The sequence below is a fragment of the Peromyscus californicus genome, unplaced genomic scaffold (assembly GCF_007827085.1).
Source record: "Peromyscus californicus insignis strain IS unplaced genomic scaffold, ASM782708v3 Scaffold_20__1_contigs__length_68692818, whole genome shotgun sequence".
In the NCBI taxonomy this organism is placed as follows: Eukaryota; Metazoa; Chordata; class Mammalia; order Rodentia; family Cricetidae; genus Peromyscus; species Peromyscus californicus.
In genome coordinates this window covers 65059732-65076563 of record NW_026294503.1, presented here as the reverse complement: position 1 = coordinate 65076563, position 16832 = coordinate 65059732, and the positions used below count along the sequence as shown (strand labels likewise).

General features: G+C 43.9%; 1 protein-coding gene across 1 annotated transcript in view; it reads right to left on the bottom strand.

Moving 5' to 3' along the window:
* Positions 1 to 3196: 3196 nt before the first annotated feature.
* Atf1 (activating transcription factor 1) overlaps positions 3197 to 16832 on the bottom strand; it is a 33742-nt gene continuing 20106 nt past the window's right edge. The window contains exons 4-6 of the mRNA XM_052748960.1: positions 11781 to 11960; positions 11540 to 11699; positions 3197 to 4603 (exon numbers count right to left, since the gene is read on the bottom strand). Of these exons, the coding sequence (XP_052604920.1) occupies positions 4459 to 4603; positions 11540 to 11699; positions 11781 to 11960 (485 nt within the window). The 3' untranslated portion in view covers positions 3197 to 4458. The remainder of the gene's footprint in view (positions 4604 to 11539; positions 11700 to 11780; positions 11961 to 16832) is intronic.

The window sequence follows — 16832 nt, the reverse complement described above, 5'->3', positions numbered from 1 at the left end:
GCAGGTCTCAACATGTGGGTCACGACCCCTTCAGGAGTTGAATGACCCTTTCACAGGGTCACCTAACACTATCTGAAAACAGATAAATTTACATTACAATCCATAACAGTAGCAAAATTGCAGGTTATGACATAGCAACAAAATAACTTTATGGTTGGGGGTCACCACAACACGAGGACCTGTGTTAAAAGGTTGCAGCGTCAGGAGGTTGAGAGCCACTGTTCTAGATGAACTGAACATTTTTACAATTCTATAGTGACATTCTTCAACACAAACACAGCCAGCCCAGCTTTCTTCTGGCTGGAACTTGACTGGCTTTTTTAATACACATCTCAGTCTTGCTGTTTTCTTATATTTTTGATTTAGCATTTATAAACCTGTAGTAGGATTTTGCTTCCTACTTCAACCAGACAGTCTTTATTATCTGGTCTGGTCCACTTATGTTTGTTTGTTTGTTTGTTTGTTTATTTATTTATTTATTTATTTATTTATTTATTTATTTATTTTGAGACAGGGTCTCTCTATGTAGCCCCGGTTGTCCTGGAACTTGCTCCACTTATGTTTGTTTGTTTGTTTATTTATTTATTTATTTATTTATTTATTTATTTATTTATTTTGAGACAGGGTCTCTCTATGTAGCCCCGGTTGTCCTGGAACTTGCTATGTAGACCAGACTAGCTTCAGAGTCACAGAGTCTCTGCTTCCCAAGTGCTGGGGTTAAAGGCGTGCGCTACCACACCTAGTTTACCTTTGTTTATGTCTGTGCACCAGACCCAGGTCTGTTGCCGTGGAGTTTAGAGTTCTAGATGGTTATGAACTGCCATGTGGGTCCTCTGCAAGAGCCAGTGTTGTCAATCAGTGAGCCAGCTCTCCAGCCTGACATTAATTTAAAACATTATGTGTACATGTGTCTAAGTGAGGGAGCACGTGCCAGGTTTGGGAACTGGTTCTTTCCTTCCATTGTAAGTTCCAGGGTCAAGCACTTCTACACTGAATCATCTTGTTTTACCCCAAAACACATGACTAAATTACTGTAACTAAACTGCATCTTTTTATTTTCAGTGCTGTGAACTGATCCTAGGCCTCCTGCATGCTGGCCAAGTGCTCTATCATGGGGCTAGCCTCCCGGCTTCCACTGCACTTTCTTTGACCTATTTGACTTTTTAGACTGGTACACTGTTGAAGAGTATTTATGAACTGAAAAACAAACCCACTACAATCCTGCTTTCCTTAAACCTTTGTTTACTTTTTAAGGTTTTCAGTTGTGTCTGTGTGCAAGTTCCTGCGGAAGGCTAGAAGTGCAGGATCCCCTGCAGTTACAAGCAGTTGTGAGCTGAATGTGGGTGCTGGGTACCACTTGCACCCCTTTAACAATAGTACATGCTCTTCTGAGCCTTCTCACCCTGAGTTTTATTTTTTGGCACAAGGTTTCATGTAGTCCAGGCTGGCCGCCCATTCCCAATCTCCAGTGGCTGGGCTTCAGACTAAAGCCACTCTGCTACATTTATGTGGGGCTGGGAACTGAACCCTGAGCATTATGCCCCAGGCAAGCACTGACAGCTGAGCTTCTCGGTCCTTTTTTGTTTCTTCAAGCCTGGGTTTTCCGTGTAACAGCCCTGGGAACTCGCTTTGTAGACCAGGCTGGAATTACAGACGTGCGCCACCACCTCCTGGCTTCATTCTCAACGTCTTGTGTTTTTGAGACAGGATCTTGCTAGTGAGCCCAGGCTGGCCTGGAACTCATGTCTCAGCCTGAGTACTGGGATTACTGCCTTATCTATGAATATATGTAGTGAATACACACACACTTCATGGACACACTAAACTCATGTGTGTTCCTGTGCGTACATGCATGCCACAGTGTGGGTCCTGAGGACTGAGCTCAGGTCATCAGGCTTGGCAGCAAGTGCCTTCATCCGCCGAGTCATCACGCTGGCCCTCTGCCATCCTGAAGTTTGTAGAACTGAGTGTAAAGGAGTGTCGCCATCTAGTGGTCCCATTTAAATAGGTTCTGAAGCTAATTTTAAGCAAAGGAAAACAAAACCTTTCTGCCTCAAAACCATTGGTGAGAAGGGACACATCCTCATGACCAAGACCACACATTCTGAGGCTGACTCAGCCTAGAATTTAACATTAGTTTTGTTATTTACTGTGTGGTTTGGGGGCAGAACATCAAATTTCTCTGTGCCCACTTGAGTTTAAACTCAGACCTCATCAAATATTATGAGCCATCCTCATGATGGAGCTACAACAGTGCCCCCTGGAGTTTATTGAAGGTGTGCGCTAGACCGTGGGATTGCAATGTTTTTTTTTTTTTTTTAAATAAATGCATTAGTGTCCGTGTATAAGGCGTGTGTCAATACAGGTGCATGCCACATCACCCAGGCGGTCGGTCACTGGACAACTTCTGGGAGTCAGTTTTCTCCTTGGGTTCTGAGATGGAATTGATAGGTCAGTTTACCCCCGCCTTCCCCCAGGGTTTCTCTGCCCTGGAATTTACTCTTTAGATTGGGCTGGCCTTGAACTCACAGAGATCTGCCTGCTGGGATTAAGGGTGTGCGCCACCATGCTTGGCCTCCTCAAATTCTCCATCCTCCCGCTTCAGGCCCTTGGTCAGCTGAGATTACAGGTGCGCACCACATCTGGCCCTACACTGGGCTTAAAGTTTGCATCCTAGTCACTCATGCTGATGTAACCTTAGCAAGCAGTACCCTCAAGGGCATGAGCTCACAGGAGTGGGATGGTGACTGAGTTCCTGTTCTCTTCTCCTGCCCACCAGGACCTCACTAGGTGAGCGGCATATTCTACACAGAATACTCTTGAGTACACATGTATGTAAAGTCACCTTGACTTACAATAACTTATTTAGGTTGACACGTTATATAAGGAATAAGTTCAAGACAGAAAATAACTACATAGAGTGCCAACAACTTGGGAGAAAAAGGACCTCAATCATGAAATGGCATAAAGATTTAATTTCTAATGTCTATGACTGCAACAAACCAATCAAAGGGCAGTTACCACAGTCTATCTCCAAAAATGAAGGGGACAGTAGGTAGATGTGTCCCAAGCTTCTCCTATACCGTATAGTCCCTAAGATTTGGGGACAGGGCCAATCTAGAATAGACTTCTGAATTCTTCAACTTTGATAGGGTGATGTTCGTATGTCAAACATTGTATTTTGCATTCAGCAAACTTAATCTTATCAAATGTTCTTTAATTTCATAGACCATATGAAATATACTATATAGGCACACAACAGTTTTGCAGTACAGTTTCAAAGTGTATACAGATTAGAATACAGAGGTTAAACACTGGTGTACTGACCACAGCTTGAACTTTAGATAAACTTCATAGAAAAAGTACAATTCAATATCAGCCAATTGAAAACTTTACTCTTCTCATAATATAAAAAATGGCAATTTGAGATACAAATTTTTTTTTACTAAACAAACTATATATAAACATTTAAAATAATCATTAAAAACTCGACATTAGAATTTATAAAGATTCACTATAAAAATATATCGGCAGTCCCTTCTCTTATAAAGGTACCCTTGGCTACATTACAAAATAGTCTCAAGGCAAGCTGCCTCGGTAACTACTTCAGAACCTGACAATCCTACAGAAAGATGATTATAAACCCTCGCGGGAAGCTTTGGTGTACTTCTTCTTCAGGTTATTGAAAAGATTTTAAGGGCATTTGTAAACACTTCATTCTGTTAAAGCACAAAAGAGTAATGCTCTTCAACTGCATACAGGATTAGAGAATTAAAAAAAAATTATTATATCCTTGTGAAAAATTGCCCTTACCTTCCGGAAGCAAAAATCAACTATTTAAAATGGTCAAATTTTCCATTCTGATACAAATGTTACAAATCACCATCTTCAGATCCTGTGCCCTTCGCCTGTTAGAACTTCTCAAAACCCTCAAGTCCAACAAAAGCAACTATTAAAACTCATTGAACACACCCGACAATATGACAAGTAACAATCAGACCACATAATTTACATACTTAGTAACGTATTATGCTTTCTTTTACATTTGTAATTTAGAATTTATTGGCAGGAATCAAACACACACACTCACACACACAAATGAAAAGGCAAATCTTCGGAAACAAACAGTAAGAATACAAACTGAGAGGGAGTGGGTTCTTCCCAGTGCTGCCACTGCTGCCACTGCTGCCGCCGCCGCCGCCGCCACCGCCGCCCCTTCTGGCTGGACGCTGTCTAAGTTCCATTGCTGACGTCCATTTCCTGGAGTACTTCCCCCAGATCTTCCAGTCCTACCAGCAGCTTCCTCCTGCTCATCTCCACTTAACCCTCTGTCAACTTGCGCACTGTAAAAACCTAATACAAAGTAGCTTCTTTGACCTCTGAATTTATAAAACTCCACTAAAAAGAAATCCACCTCATTTTAAAGCAAGTCCATAAAAATACTTTCTCTTTAAAGAATCAAACACTTTTATGAGAATAAAGATCCTTCAAAGTTTTTAGCTCTTCTATTAGAGTTTTATTTTGGTTTTCCAGAACGGCGACTCGGTTCTCCAGGCACTTCACGTACTCCTTCTTCTTCCTGCGGCATTCTCGAGCAGCTTCTCTAAACACAACACGTAAACAGGAGAACAGACGTGAGGAATTCTCGACTGTTTAGTAGATATGGTCTTATTGTGCAGCCCAAGCTGGCCTCAAATCTTGCTCCTCCTGCCTCATCCGCTTCTCAATGCTGGGATTGTAAGCATGTGCCACTACCCCTAACTCCCATGAAAAACTAATCTAGGAGAAGATAGATGACTCAGTAGTTAAGAGCACTTGTTGCCCTTGCAAAGGACCCAAGTTCAGCTCCAGTGCCCATGTTGGGTAGCTGTAACTCCACTGGGGGCGAGGGAGGTATCAGACATTTCTGGCTTTTACACACACACACACACACACACACACACACACGTAATTTGGTAAACACACGTACTTGGATAAAACCCCAATGAGACACAATTCCATTGCCCTAGAAGCCTTCACCTTCCTGGTCAGCTCTCGCTATCCTGTCACCCAGTCCTGATGTGTTTGAGTCAGTTCCTAATTAGTGCTTTTTCTGGACAAGCTTTTGCTCTGTAGCCTAGGCTAGACCTAAGTTCTGAAGACCACCTGCCTCAGCCTCTTGATTGTGGCAATTACAGACACATGTCTTCACCACAGTCTTTTTTTCCGTTTCTAGAGACACTCATTATGTAGTTCAGGCTGCTCAGGATACTATCGTGTCTGGCTCCCCACAAACTTTTTTTTAAAAGATTTTATGTAGTTTTTAGTTTTTTTGAGATTTATTTTCTATGTATGAGCACTTGAAAGTGCTCATGGAGCCCTAAGAGGGGGCCGGGCCCCCTGGACCTGGAGGAATATATGGGTGCTGGAAATCCAACATGGTCCTCTGGAAGAGCAGTCAGTGCTCTTAACCACTGAGCCATCTCTCTAGCCGCCACCATCTCCAACTTAGACGTGACACCCAGTGACACGTGTCCATCCCTTCTCAGTGTCTCACTGAAGTGGCCCCGGCCATCTCAGGAATGCACAGAAGCCCTGGGCTTCACCGCGCTAACACCTTAGTTACTGCAGAGGCTCCTCAGTCCAGTGCTTCAGCTCAGATCCCCAAATGCACACACAAGGCTGGCGCAATCTCTTCTTCACAGGTTACTGTGTTCCCCTCTCTTTAGTTCTCTGCTGTCTCTACTACAGCTCTCTTACATAAAGTGCAAGCATTCTTCTTGATCAGAATTGTCAGTGACAGCATTCCGTCATACAGAACTGGTGGGTCTAATGTGTTGGGAATGCTTCTCTCCTCCTCACATGTAGGGAGAGCAGCTCTGACCTCTGCCTAGGAGGCCTCCCTGTTGGGAAGGCCCATGAGATGCACCTTAGTCTTTCCTGGTGAGCAGCCTCTGGAGCTGCTCTGCCCATGTGTGTTGAGCCAGAGCATCGTCTTGTAATTTCTTTTCTTTTCTTTTTCCTTCGAGACAGGGTTTCTCTGTGTAGCTTTGGAGTCCTGGAACTCACTATGTAGATCAGGCTGGCCTCAAACTCAGAGATCCGCCTGTCTCTGCCTCCCGAGTGCTGGGATTAAAGGCGTGCGCCACCGCCCGGCTTGTAATTTTAAGACTCCTCTGTTCATCATACACATCCAACCTAGTACCTATTTTTCTACTTTACTACTCCCCAATTTCACTTCTGATATTTTTAATAGTTTGCCTATTAATTTAAATTATTATTTATTTGCTGGGCATAGTGGCAAATGTTGGTGAGTTTCAGGACAGCCACAACCAAACAGTGAGACCCTGTCTCAAAAATCACCAAAAAATAAAGGAAATTATGTGTATGGGTGTTTTTCCTGCATGTCCGTCCGTGCACCACCTGTGTGCCTGCTGCACTTGGAGGATCCTCATGGACTACAGTGACAGATGCTTAGGAGCTGCCAGTGCTCTAAACCAGCTGTCCTTCCAACTTCTTTTTCCTTTGGTTTTATGAGTGTCATGTAGCTGAGGATGGCCTTGAACTCCCAATCTTGCCTCCACCTCTCAAGTGCTGAGATTGAAGGTGTGTGCTGCAATGACCAGCTCAAAGGTTCTCATTTTAATGAGGTCACATTCATTAATAATTACACTATTTCCCTGAAAGCTATCTTGTTTTGGAATCCTTTCCTATACTCAGGCTATAAAATTATGTATATTTATATTAAAGCCTTAAATCTCACACCTTATACATTAAAAGTGTTTTTTTTTTTTTTTGGGGGGGGTCAAAGTTGAGCTTTGTAGTGCCAGTTGGCTTCCAAGGTCACAGCATGTGCCAGGCCTAAAGCTCTTCTTTTCTCTTGCTCTGCAGAGTGGGATGAGTTACAGTCTCCTTATGTGGCTCAGGCTGGCCGCCTCCCAAGGGCTGACCTTCTGGACACAAGGCAGGACTCGCTAGTTCCCCCCACCCCACCGCAGCTCTGTGTATATTTGTTAGAGTTCAATGTCTGGAATTTGTCGGAGCTAATATTAAGTGCTTTCATCCAAGGTTCTAGGGAACTGTGCAAGACAAGAACTCATTTAAGTGACATTTTTAGCTCTGAGTGTAGTGACCTCATGAAATGTAACCTATGCAGTGCCCCAGCACAGCAGCTCCAAGATTGTTCCCATCTCTTCAGCATATCAAAACTAGGTAAGAATGACTTTCAGCTGGATGGTGTGGCATACGCCTTTAATCTCAATCATAAGGAGGCAGAGGCAGGTGGATCTCTGTGAGTTCAAGGCCAGCCTGGTCTACAGAGTGAGTTCTAGGACAGCCACAGCTGTGTGAAACCCTGAGGGTCTAGTTCATCACTAACCTCATCAGAGTCTTAGTTTCTTTCCTACAGGTTCCACGTTTCATCAATCTTTAAAAACTGTACGTAGCTGGTCATCTTGTGAGAAGTAAACCCCCATCTTTTTTGAGACAGGGTCTCATGTAACCCAGGCTGGCCTCCAACCTCCCCTGAACATACTGAATTTTACCTCCACCTCCTGCCTGCGCCACACCTGGTTGTGTGTGATACTGGGGATCAAACTAAGCTTTGCACACGTGGAACAAGCACTCTTTAACACTTAAGACCCTTCCTTGGAGTTTCTAGATATAGCTCTTATCAATTTTCTTCTATTTACATATGTACTTCATTTATCTCTTCATCTCTTGGAACCTCCAAAATAGTCTTTTGTCTTTTTACCAAACTCATTCATAGAGACACAAGCAAATGATAGCAATCCCTGCTGTCACGTTTTAGTAAAGAAATGTTTTATTTTCAATTAAACTTGTATGTATCCACATGATTCTTTTATGCTAATTTTTACTGCTTTAAAGACATTACCTTTGGTCTCTCTCTCTCTCTCTCTCTCTCTCTCTCTCTCTCTCTCTCTCTCTGTGTTTATGTGTAGCTGAAAAAACCCAGCCACGCTTTAAACCCCCTCCATCTGTGACTCGGCTTCTGCTGTCATTCCTTGTTTCTGGGTTCCTGTTCTCCTCTTGCACACAGTACATAAAGTTACCCATTATATATGCATTTTCTCCAAGAAGCAAGTTTTCCTGCCTGATATATTAAAGTGAATGTAGTAGTATGTCTAAATGCATTTAAGGAGCTGGGGGCATGGCTCAATTGATGCAGTGCTTGTCTGGCATGTACGAAGCCCTGGGCTTGATCCTCAGCACCACACAAGACTCCACTTGGTGGAGTCTGACAGTCCTAGGACTCAGGAGTGGGAACAAGATCACAAAGTCATTGTTGGCTACACAGCCAGTTCCAGGCCAGCACGGGCTACACAGACAAATGAAAAAAAAAAAAAAAAAAAAAAAAAAATATATATATATATATATATATATATATATAAGAAGGAGGTAAATGTTTCATGGTGATTGAGTTAAAACAATTTTTAAGACAATTGTAACCTGGTGTATGGAAGGGGACATGTGCCACAGGGCGCACAGGCACAAAGGTCAAAGGACAGCTGTGTGGAGCTGGCTCTCTCCTCCACCTTCAGGTCACTAGGCTTCCAGACTAGAGCCTGTATCTGCTGAGCCATCTTGATCTGTGACTTACCCTTTTTTATTGATTATGTACAGTGTTCTGTCTGCAGGCCAGAAGAGGGCACCAGATCTCCTTACAGATGGTTCTGAGCCATCTCTCCAGCCCTTGATGCTTCCATTTTAACCATCTGCTGGAGTCACGAACTGCCCACCGAAGACGCTAAGTTCTTAGAAATGTAGTGTATATTCGGACTCTTCAAATGGCTCTTCCTGTCTCTGACTCTCTCCTTGAAGATGTATATGGAAGTCAGGCCTCTTATAACCCTATAGTGACCTTCATGCTTGGTGAAAGCTAAGTCAGGCCAGAGCAAGACCTCCCAGCCAGCCAGCCAGCCACACTGAATGAAAGGGCGACTCCAGAGAGCATGTAAGCCAGAAGATGAAAGGCTGAAAGGTTCTGTGGTCTGCCCAGATCAAAACAGCTGTAAGGTTCCCGTAATCCAAGGTCTACTCTAGAGAAGGCCCTGAATCTCTTTCATCTGGAAGGGTGAGAGAGGTGAGAAGTATACAGAGGTAGGTCCATGAAAGAAGCCATCCCTATGGTATGGAAGTCAGACAATGGGTGCAGGAGAGATGGCCAGTGGTTAAGAGCCCTTGTTGCTCTTCCTGGTGACTCAGGTTTGATTCCAGCATCCACAGGGCAGCTCACATCTGTCTATGTAACTCCAGTCCAAGAGGACCCAATGCCCTCTTCTGATCTCTGTGGGCACCAGACATGCATGTACTGTACATACATACATGCAGGCAAAAGTACACACAAAAACAAAATAAACCCAAAACCCACACGAACAAAACACTGGCTGCTCTTGCAGAGGACCCCAGGTTCAATTTCCAGCACCCACTGGTGGCTCACAACCATCTATAATTTCAGTTTCAGGGGATCTGACACCCTCTTCTGGCCTCTGTGGGTGCCAGGCACAGACATACTCACAGAAAATATCCACACACGTTTGAGAAAAAAAAAAAGTAGCAAGGCTGGAGAGGTGGCTCGGCTGTAAGAGCAGACCTGAACCCAGCTCCCAGCATCTCTAACTCCAGCTCCCGGGAACTCAAAGCCTCTGACATCATGAGCGCCTCCACACAAAAGTAAAACAAAAACTCTGAGCGGTGGTGGCGCATGCCTTTAATCCCAGCACTCGGGAAGGCAGAGGCAGGCGGATCTCTGTGAGTTTGAGGACAGCCTGGTCTACAGAGTGAGTTCCAGGACAGCCAGGCCTAAACAAAGAAACCCTCTCTGGAAAAAACGAACAAGAGGAGCTGAGAGTTCATCCCACCCCTTGTGAGTGAGGTTCAAAGGGCTTCAGAAACTTAGTTGTAGATTCCTATAAAGCAAAGGATCTCAACCTTCCTGATGCTGTGAACCTTTAATATACAGTTCATGTTGTGGTGACCCCCAAACATAAAATTATTTCAATTGCTACTTCATTAACTGTAGTTTTGCTACTGTAAATAACTGTTTTCCAATGGTCTTGGGTGACCTCTGTGAAAGGGCTGTTTGACCCCCAGCGGTCACAACCCACAAGTTGAGAACCACTGTTCTAAGGACTGGTGGGTACAGCTCAGTGACAGGGGTGCTTGCCTAGCAAGTGTAAAGTTTTGAGTTTTTGATTCTCAACACCAAAAATAGAAACAAAACATCAAACTCAACAAAACCAAAAGAGGTAGAGTCTGAAGATGTGACTATATTGCTACAATCTCTCCTTTTTGCATGCAGGTACTCTCAGAGGTCAGAAGGTATCAAATCCCCTGGAGCTGGAGTTACATCCATCCAACGTGGATGGTGGGCATGACACTTGGATCCTCTAAAAGAACAGCTGGGTTGGTGGTGCACACCTTAAATCTCAGCACTTGGGAGGCAGAGGCAGGTAGATCTCTGTGAGTTCTGGGACAGCTAGGGCTAACACATCATGAGGCCATGTCTGAAAAAACAAAACCAAACAAAAAAGTGGTGTGTCCTCCTAACTGCTAAGCTAGGTTTCCAGCCCCTACCACCGTCTTTTGGTAAAATTAAAAACTTCCAACAGACAAGCTGTTTCATATGGATAAGTAAACATTGAATCCACTGATGAAGGAGGCATGAAATGACACAGGATTCATGATTCTACATGGACTTTTAGCTTTACGGAAGGCGGAGGCAGGGTTTGAGGTGGCCAATTCTATTTTGGAAGATGTTCTAGTTTGGGGAAAATGCTACCACCAGCATAACATGGTACAGAGACATTATTAGGGAAAGGAAGTGTCACATGTCACTGCTCTCCACACCAGCTTTCAGCGTCATTAACAGCAGCCGCTGACACCCGGGGGTGGGGGTGGGGCTAGCTGCTACACTAAAGGCTCAGGTGATGTTGGTACTGTTTAGCACGGTGTTAGCTTGACAAACTACCGTATGTGTCTTATCTTTCCAGCACACACGGCTGTTGCACCTTGCATGGGTTGCTTACTTTGGCATTTGCTGTGCTAGAACCACAGCACAGGATCTCTAGCGTATGCTTAACAAGGAAATGCTGTTTGAATAGCTTTGCTTAACAATGCTATTTCAACTTTAGGTGTTTTGCCTGCATGCATGTCTGCACATGTGTGCACTGCCCAGAGAGGCCACATCAGATGTAAGGTCCCCTGGAATTGGAGTTAGGAGCTACCATGTGGGTGCTGGGAATTGAATCTGGGTCTTCTGGAAGAGCAGCCATTGCTCTGAGCTGTTCTTTATCAGAGAAGCATCTCTCCAGCACTAAACAAGGTTATTTGAAAGGTTGTAGTCAAACTGAAGAACTCTAGGTGACAGGCCATTTACTGCAGAGACTCACAGATGAACTCACTAATCCCCTGGGCATGAACCAGACATAACCTACTAGACAGTGCAACGCTGACCCAAACCTCCTTTCTGATTACCCAGTTAGGTCATGTGACTACGTTGAGATGTGCAGAACCTTAACCACTCTGGAAACTGACCTACCTGTTTTTCATCAGCCGTATTTCCCTTTTGAGTTGGGGGTCGTCGGTCTTCGTTGTCTGGGATGTAAGGGTCACAGGAGAAGTCATCACCACAGTCTGTGGCAGTGAAGTGGCAGACGGTGTGGTTCGGATCTGGTAGGTCTGCATGTCTCCTGATGCAGCTGTGGAGCCAAAACAGTGAGTTTTTCATCAAGTGCCCCAGAAAGGACGTGGGCACGTCTGTAGATAAGGAGCACACTTACTCTGTACGACCACCTGGTTGCTTGGGACGAGTATTTGCTGTCCATCGGAAGTCTGTGCGTACTGGAGGATTGTACCTTGCTGAGTACTGCTGGAATTTGTCATGGCTAATGTCTGCAGTCCCTGCACGCCATCTGTGCCTGGACTGGCCAACTGTAAGGCTCCGTTTGGGGCAATGGCAACTTTAACCAAACAGAAAAAATCAGTTATAAGGCTATACAGTAATTCAAAGAAGGGAATAAAAACTAAACATTTAAGTAGGTTTGAAGGCAGGCCGTGGTGGTGCACGCCTTTAATCCCAGCAGAGGCAGGTGGATCTCTGTGAGTTTGAGGTCAGCCTAGTCTACAGATCCAGTTCCAGAACAGTCAGAGAAACCCTGTCTTGAAAATCCAAAATACATAGAGAATAGGTCTGAATGTAGTTCTACTTGGCAAAAATCACTATTATTGATGTAGTAATGTCTTCCTAAAATTTTATACTTTAGACATACTACCTGAGATTTAGTCTCAGGCAGTGTAATAATATACAATGAATCATAAAAATAGCATATTTTGGAATTCATGGACATTTCATGTTAATGTTGCCACAGAAATTTCTGGGGCATTAATGAGAGATCTAATGGCTAAGGATTTATTTTTGAGATAGTTATCTCATGTAGCCTAGGCTGTGCTCAGACTCTATATGGCCAAGAAGGCATGTTATATCACCACGCTTGTTCTAATGGCTAACTTTTTTTCCTTGGGATGGGGGCAAAAAAACAAACATTTTAGGGTTTTATCTGAACCTGGGCATGGAACCTGGGCATGGAACCTGGGCATGGTGACACGCCTGTAATCCCAGCACTTAGGAGGTACGATCATGAGTTTAAGACCATAATAGGATAGCATGGGTATTTAAAAAGTGGAGAATTGAGAATATTGTGTTTTAGAGATTAGAGATAGGGCTTAGTGAGTAAAGATGCTTGCCTGAGGACCTGAATTCACCTGGTATCTTCACACTTCCTGTGCACACACACCAACTAAAACATTTAAAAAAAATTGTCTTGCCAGGTATGGGGGTGGGGGGAGGCACACACGCCTTTAATCCCAGCACTTGGGAAGCAGAAGCAGGGAGGGGTCTCTGAGTTCAGAACTTGGTCTAGATAGCCAGTTCCAGGCTAGCCAGGGCTACATGTGATATCCTGTCTCAAAAATAACTGAATAATGTATTATTATGAAATATGTAAAAATATAAGACATTAAAGTTAAAATTTTTTCAATGCATTTTAAAAAGATTTTTAAATTGTGTGTATGTAATATGTTTATCTGTGTATGGGTCTGTGCTTGTGTGAGTGTAGATACCCTGGGAGTCTCAAAGAGGGTGTCAGATACCCTGGAATTGGAGTTCTAGGTGCATGTAAGTTCCCAGACAGGGGTGCTGGGAACCCATCTTGGGTCTTCTGCAAGAGCAGTACATGTTCTTGACCTCTGAGCCATTTCTCCAGCCCCTTGAAAGTAGTTTTGATACTTTTAGGTACTATTAGCCTAGGTCAGTCTCACTCATGTTTTCAGCTCTTTCTACTGCAGACACTGGTTTACATGTCACCACTTAAGTGAAAAACAATGTAGCCAGGCGTGTTGGTGCACACCTTGAATCCCAGCACTCCAGAGGCAGAAGCAGGTGATCTCTGAGTTAGGCCAGTCTGGTCTACAGAGCGAATTCCAGGACGGCCAGGACTACACAGAGAAACCATTTCGAAAAACACCCCTCAAATAATAAGAAAAAAAAAAAACCAAAAAACAAAACCCAACCAACCATCAACAATTAAAAAAAAAAGTAATGTATTCATTCACTACCTAGTGAAAATAAAGTCATCAGCAAGCCACTTGTGGACCACAGTATTCGACTGCAGACATTTTCACTGAATCACACCTATGTGCCTGCTCTCTTAAGTGACACACCCAAGAGGCGGGACTAAACAGATGCCCTATAAATCTGTAACAGAACTCAACACCTTTTCACATCAAAACTATGTACTGTTTCCCTTTCTGACTTTGGCTACCTGGAAGTCACAACCTAGCTATCTGTACTGGATTGCTGTAATTGAAATGACTTTTCCAGAAGCTCCTACTCAACTCTACCATATGCACACAGATTTGCACATACCTCAGTACATGACTCAAGAATGCTATTTAGATAGAGGGTCCTTTTGAAATAATAGTTGAAAGTTTTCTCAATTTCTTCTCTGTGCAACAGATAATCATTCTCGCTCTCAAAAATCCGTAACAGTCTCATTATCTGTTCTAATTTATTTACTCTAGGATAGAAGTGACTGCTCTCCATACCTTCAAGTACCCACCATCTCTGGTACACACCTGTCCTAGCCTTCTCATATGGACTGATAGTAACGTATATCAAATATGTGTATGGAATACTTATAGCTGCAGATGACTGTTTGGCTATCAGATATATGAAACAATGTACCTTTTCTTTTTGCAACATGCCCTCTTTTAATTTACCATGTGTATTTATTTATCTGTCCTATTTAGTCTAAAGCTGCACTATTCAATATAGTAGCCACCAGCCTCATGGAGCCACCATATAAAATTAAAGAACTCCAGTCCCATTTCAAGCCCTAAATATCTGTCCCGAACACTGTGAACATTGCCACCACACACAGAAGTCCCACTGGACTCTACTGCCCCAAACACCAGTTTGGAGTTGTACTTGTTACACTCACCACTTGGAACCTCTGCCTAAGCTTCCTTTTCTGAGCTGCTGCCTTTAGCAGTCTGTGTGTTGATGGTGCCAGTGAGTGAAACAAGTGTTCATAATAACAGAGCACATTCGGCTTTAGGTAAGCCAGTGTAGCCTCCACACTGTCACCTCTGCAGCCACATGTCCAGAGAACTCTAGAGTGTGCACGGGGACTGTATTTTAGAGTTGTCCCACAGCTGGAGAAATGGCTCACTGGTTAAGAGTGCTGGCTACACAATCAGGAACATCAGAGTTCAAGAGCCGAGCTCACGGAATAAGTCAGGTGTCCTGTGCACAACTCTAGTTCTGAAGAGGTGTGGAAACGGAATGCTGGAGCTTGCCATCTATGTCAAGTTTAGGGAGAGACCCTGGCTCAAAGGAAGAGGTGGAGCTCAAAAGAGGAGTACACTTGGCTTCCTCTTCTGGCCTCTTTGTGTGCAAAAACCTATGCACACAGAAAGACACACAAAGTCAGCCTTAAAAAAAAATGTCCCTTTAAGTGATGCTTAAACAGAGGAATGAGGTTAGCATGAGACTAGACTATCTGTGTGAGGAAATGGCCAACCAGGGATAACAAAGACCTGAAGAATTAAAACAAGTTGTGTGGGCTAGAGGTACACAGAAGTCTGTGGCCAGAAACTGAGCACAGTCCTTAGGCCTGGGACACTACTACACTAGGTGGAAAAGAAAGCCACTGCAGGGCCTGGAGCAAGAGTCTTATTTGACAATTTAATCCTTACACGGTTTGATTTGGTTTTAGACGGCCTCCTTTAACCTAGGCTGGCCCTGAACCTGCTATATAACCAATAACCTGCCTTTGCCTTCCTAGTTTGGGATTACAGGTGTGGGTCACCATGACCAGTTTAGTTGATACTTTAAATAGGTAACTTTGGCTAAAGCATGGAAAAGAAAATTAAGGTAATAACAGAGCCAGGCGACAGAGGATTGGAGGCCCGATGCAGAGATGTAGGAAGGAAGTGCTGAGTGGTTAGAGGGGCTGAAAAGTGGTCAAATGGGACAGGCATTTTACGAAGGGGCCAGTCAGACTTACTAGCATTTTCTCTTTGGTGCTGGGAATTGACCCTCAGACTGTATATGGTAGGCAGTCAAGCACTTCACTGCCCAGCTAGACTGGGACTGCCAAGCAGACTTGTGAGTGGTCTTACACATCAACATTTATCAAAACTCCCAAAGTGATTGATAGACGACTGGCCAGGAAAATCGAGGAGAAAAGCTTACACGTAAATGGCATCACTCATGAGCTGAGCGGGTGCTAGAGAGGAGGAGCTGGAATACCTTCCTGAGTTCCACCACTAAGATAATCTTAAGGTGTGCCAACAATTTAACAAGAAAATATGGGGAAATCTAGGAGATGGAAAAGCATAAGCCCAATATTATAAAAGACATAAGTATGCTTAGAAGCACTGGGTGTGGGAGTACACACCTTTAATCTCAGAGGCAGAGGGAGGCTGGTCTGTTAGTTCCAGGCCAGCCAGAGCCACACAGAGTTCATTATATCTGTTAACTTTGTTAAATGTCATTTTAACAAATGCAAGAACTTCATTTCCTAAATGATTAGGCACAACACTGACTGGGGGGCACACCTTGGACTGTGGCGGACACACTGTGTTCCGTGACTTCCCTTTCCACCCTCACTAGTCCCGAGCTGGAGTCACACTACAGCCAGCAGCTTGGTTCTCTACACTGACGGCCCAGCACTGCGCATGGTGCATGCTACCGTTGCATCAAAGTCTTAGTTCTTCTTCATCCTTAACCTCAAACTGAAAATACAACTTTCCTGTTTAATCTTCTAATACAGAAGTAATATTAATTTCCACCAGCATTATTAAGGTCCCAGACATAAGGGGACCAAAGAGCATTCGTACATAGGATTTCCCCTCTCCACAAACTATCTCTAGAACCAGACAGATGGAACTGAATCCTGGCTCCATTACTTACAAGCTATTTGACATTACAGACAATGTCTAATGGGGGGTGGGTGCAGCATGTACACAGGAAAGACTGTTCTTTGAGGCAGTCTCATTACACAGTGACTGGCCAGGGACTCACTATGGACCTGGCTGGCCTTGAACTTCAGTATCCCAAGTGATAGGATAATGGGCCTTGCCACCACACCAGGGGAAACCTATCTACCTTTCTAAATCTCTATTCCTTCACCCACAGTCAACTCCTATCTCACAAAGTTGCTGAGCTCATGCAGAAGCACACATGTGTTACTAATGGCAGTCTTTCTGTAGACATGTCTTTCCACAGTTAGTTTTGTGTGTCTACTATACATGGAACAACTCTATACATA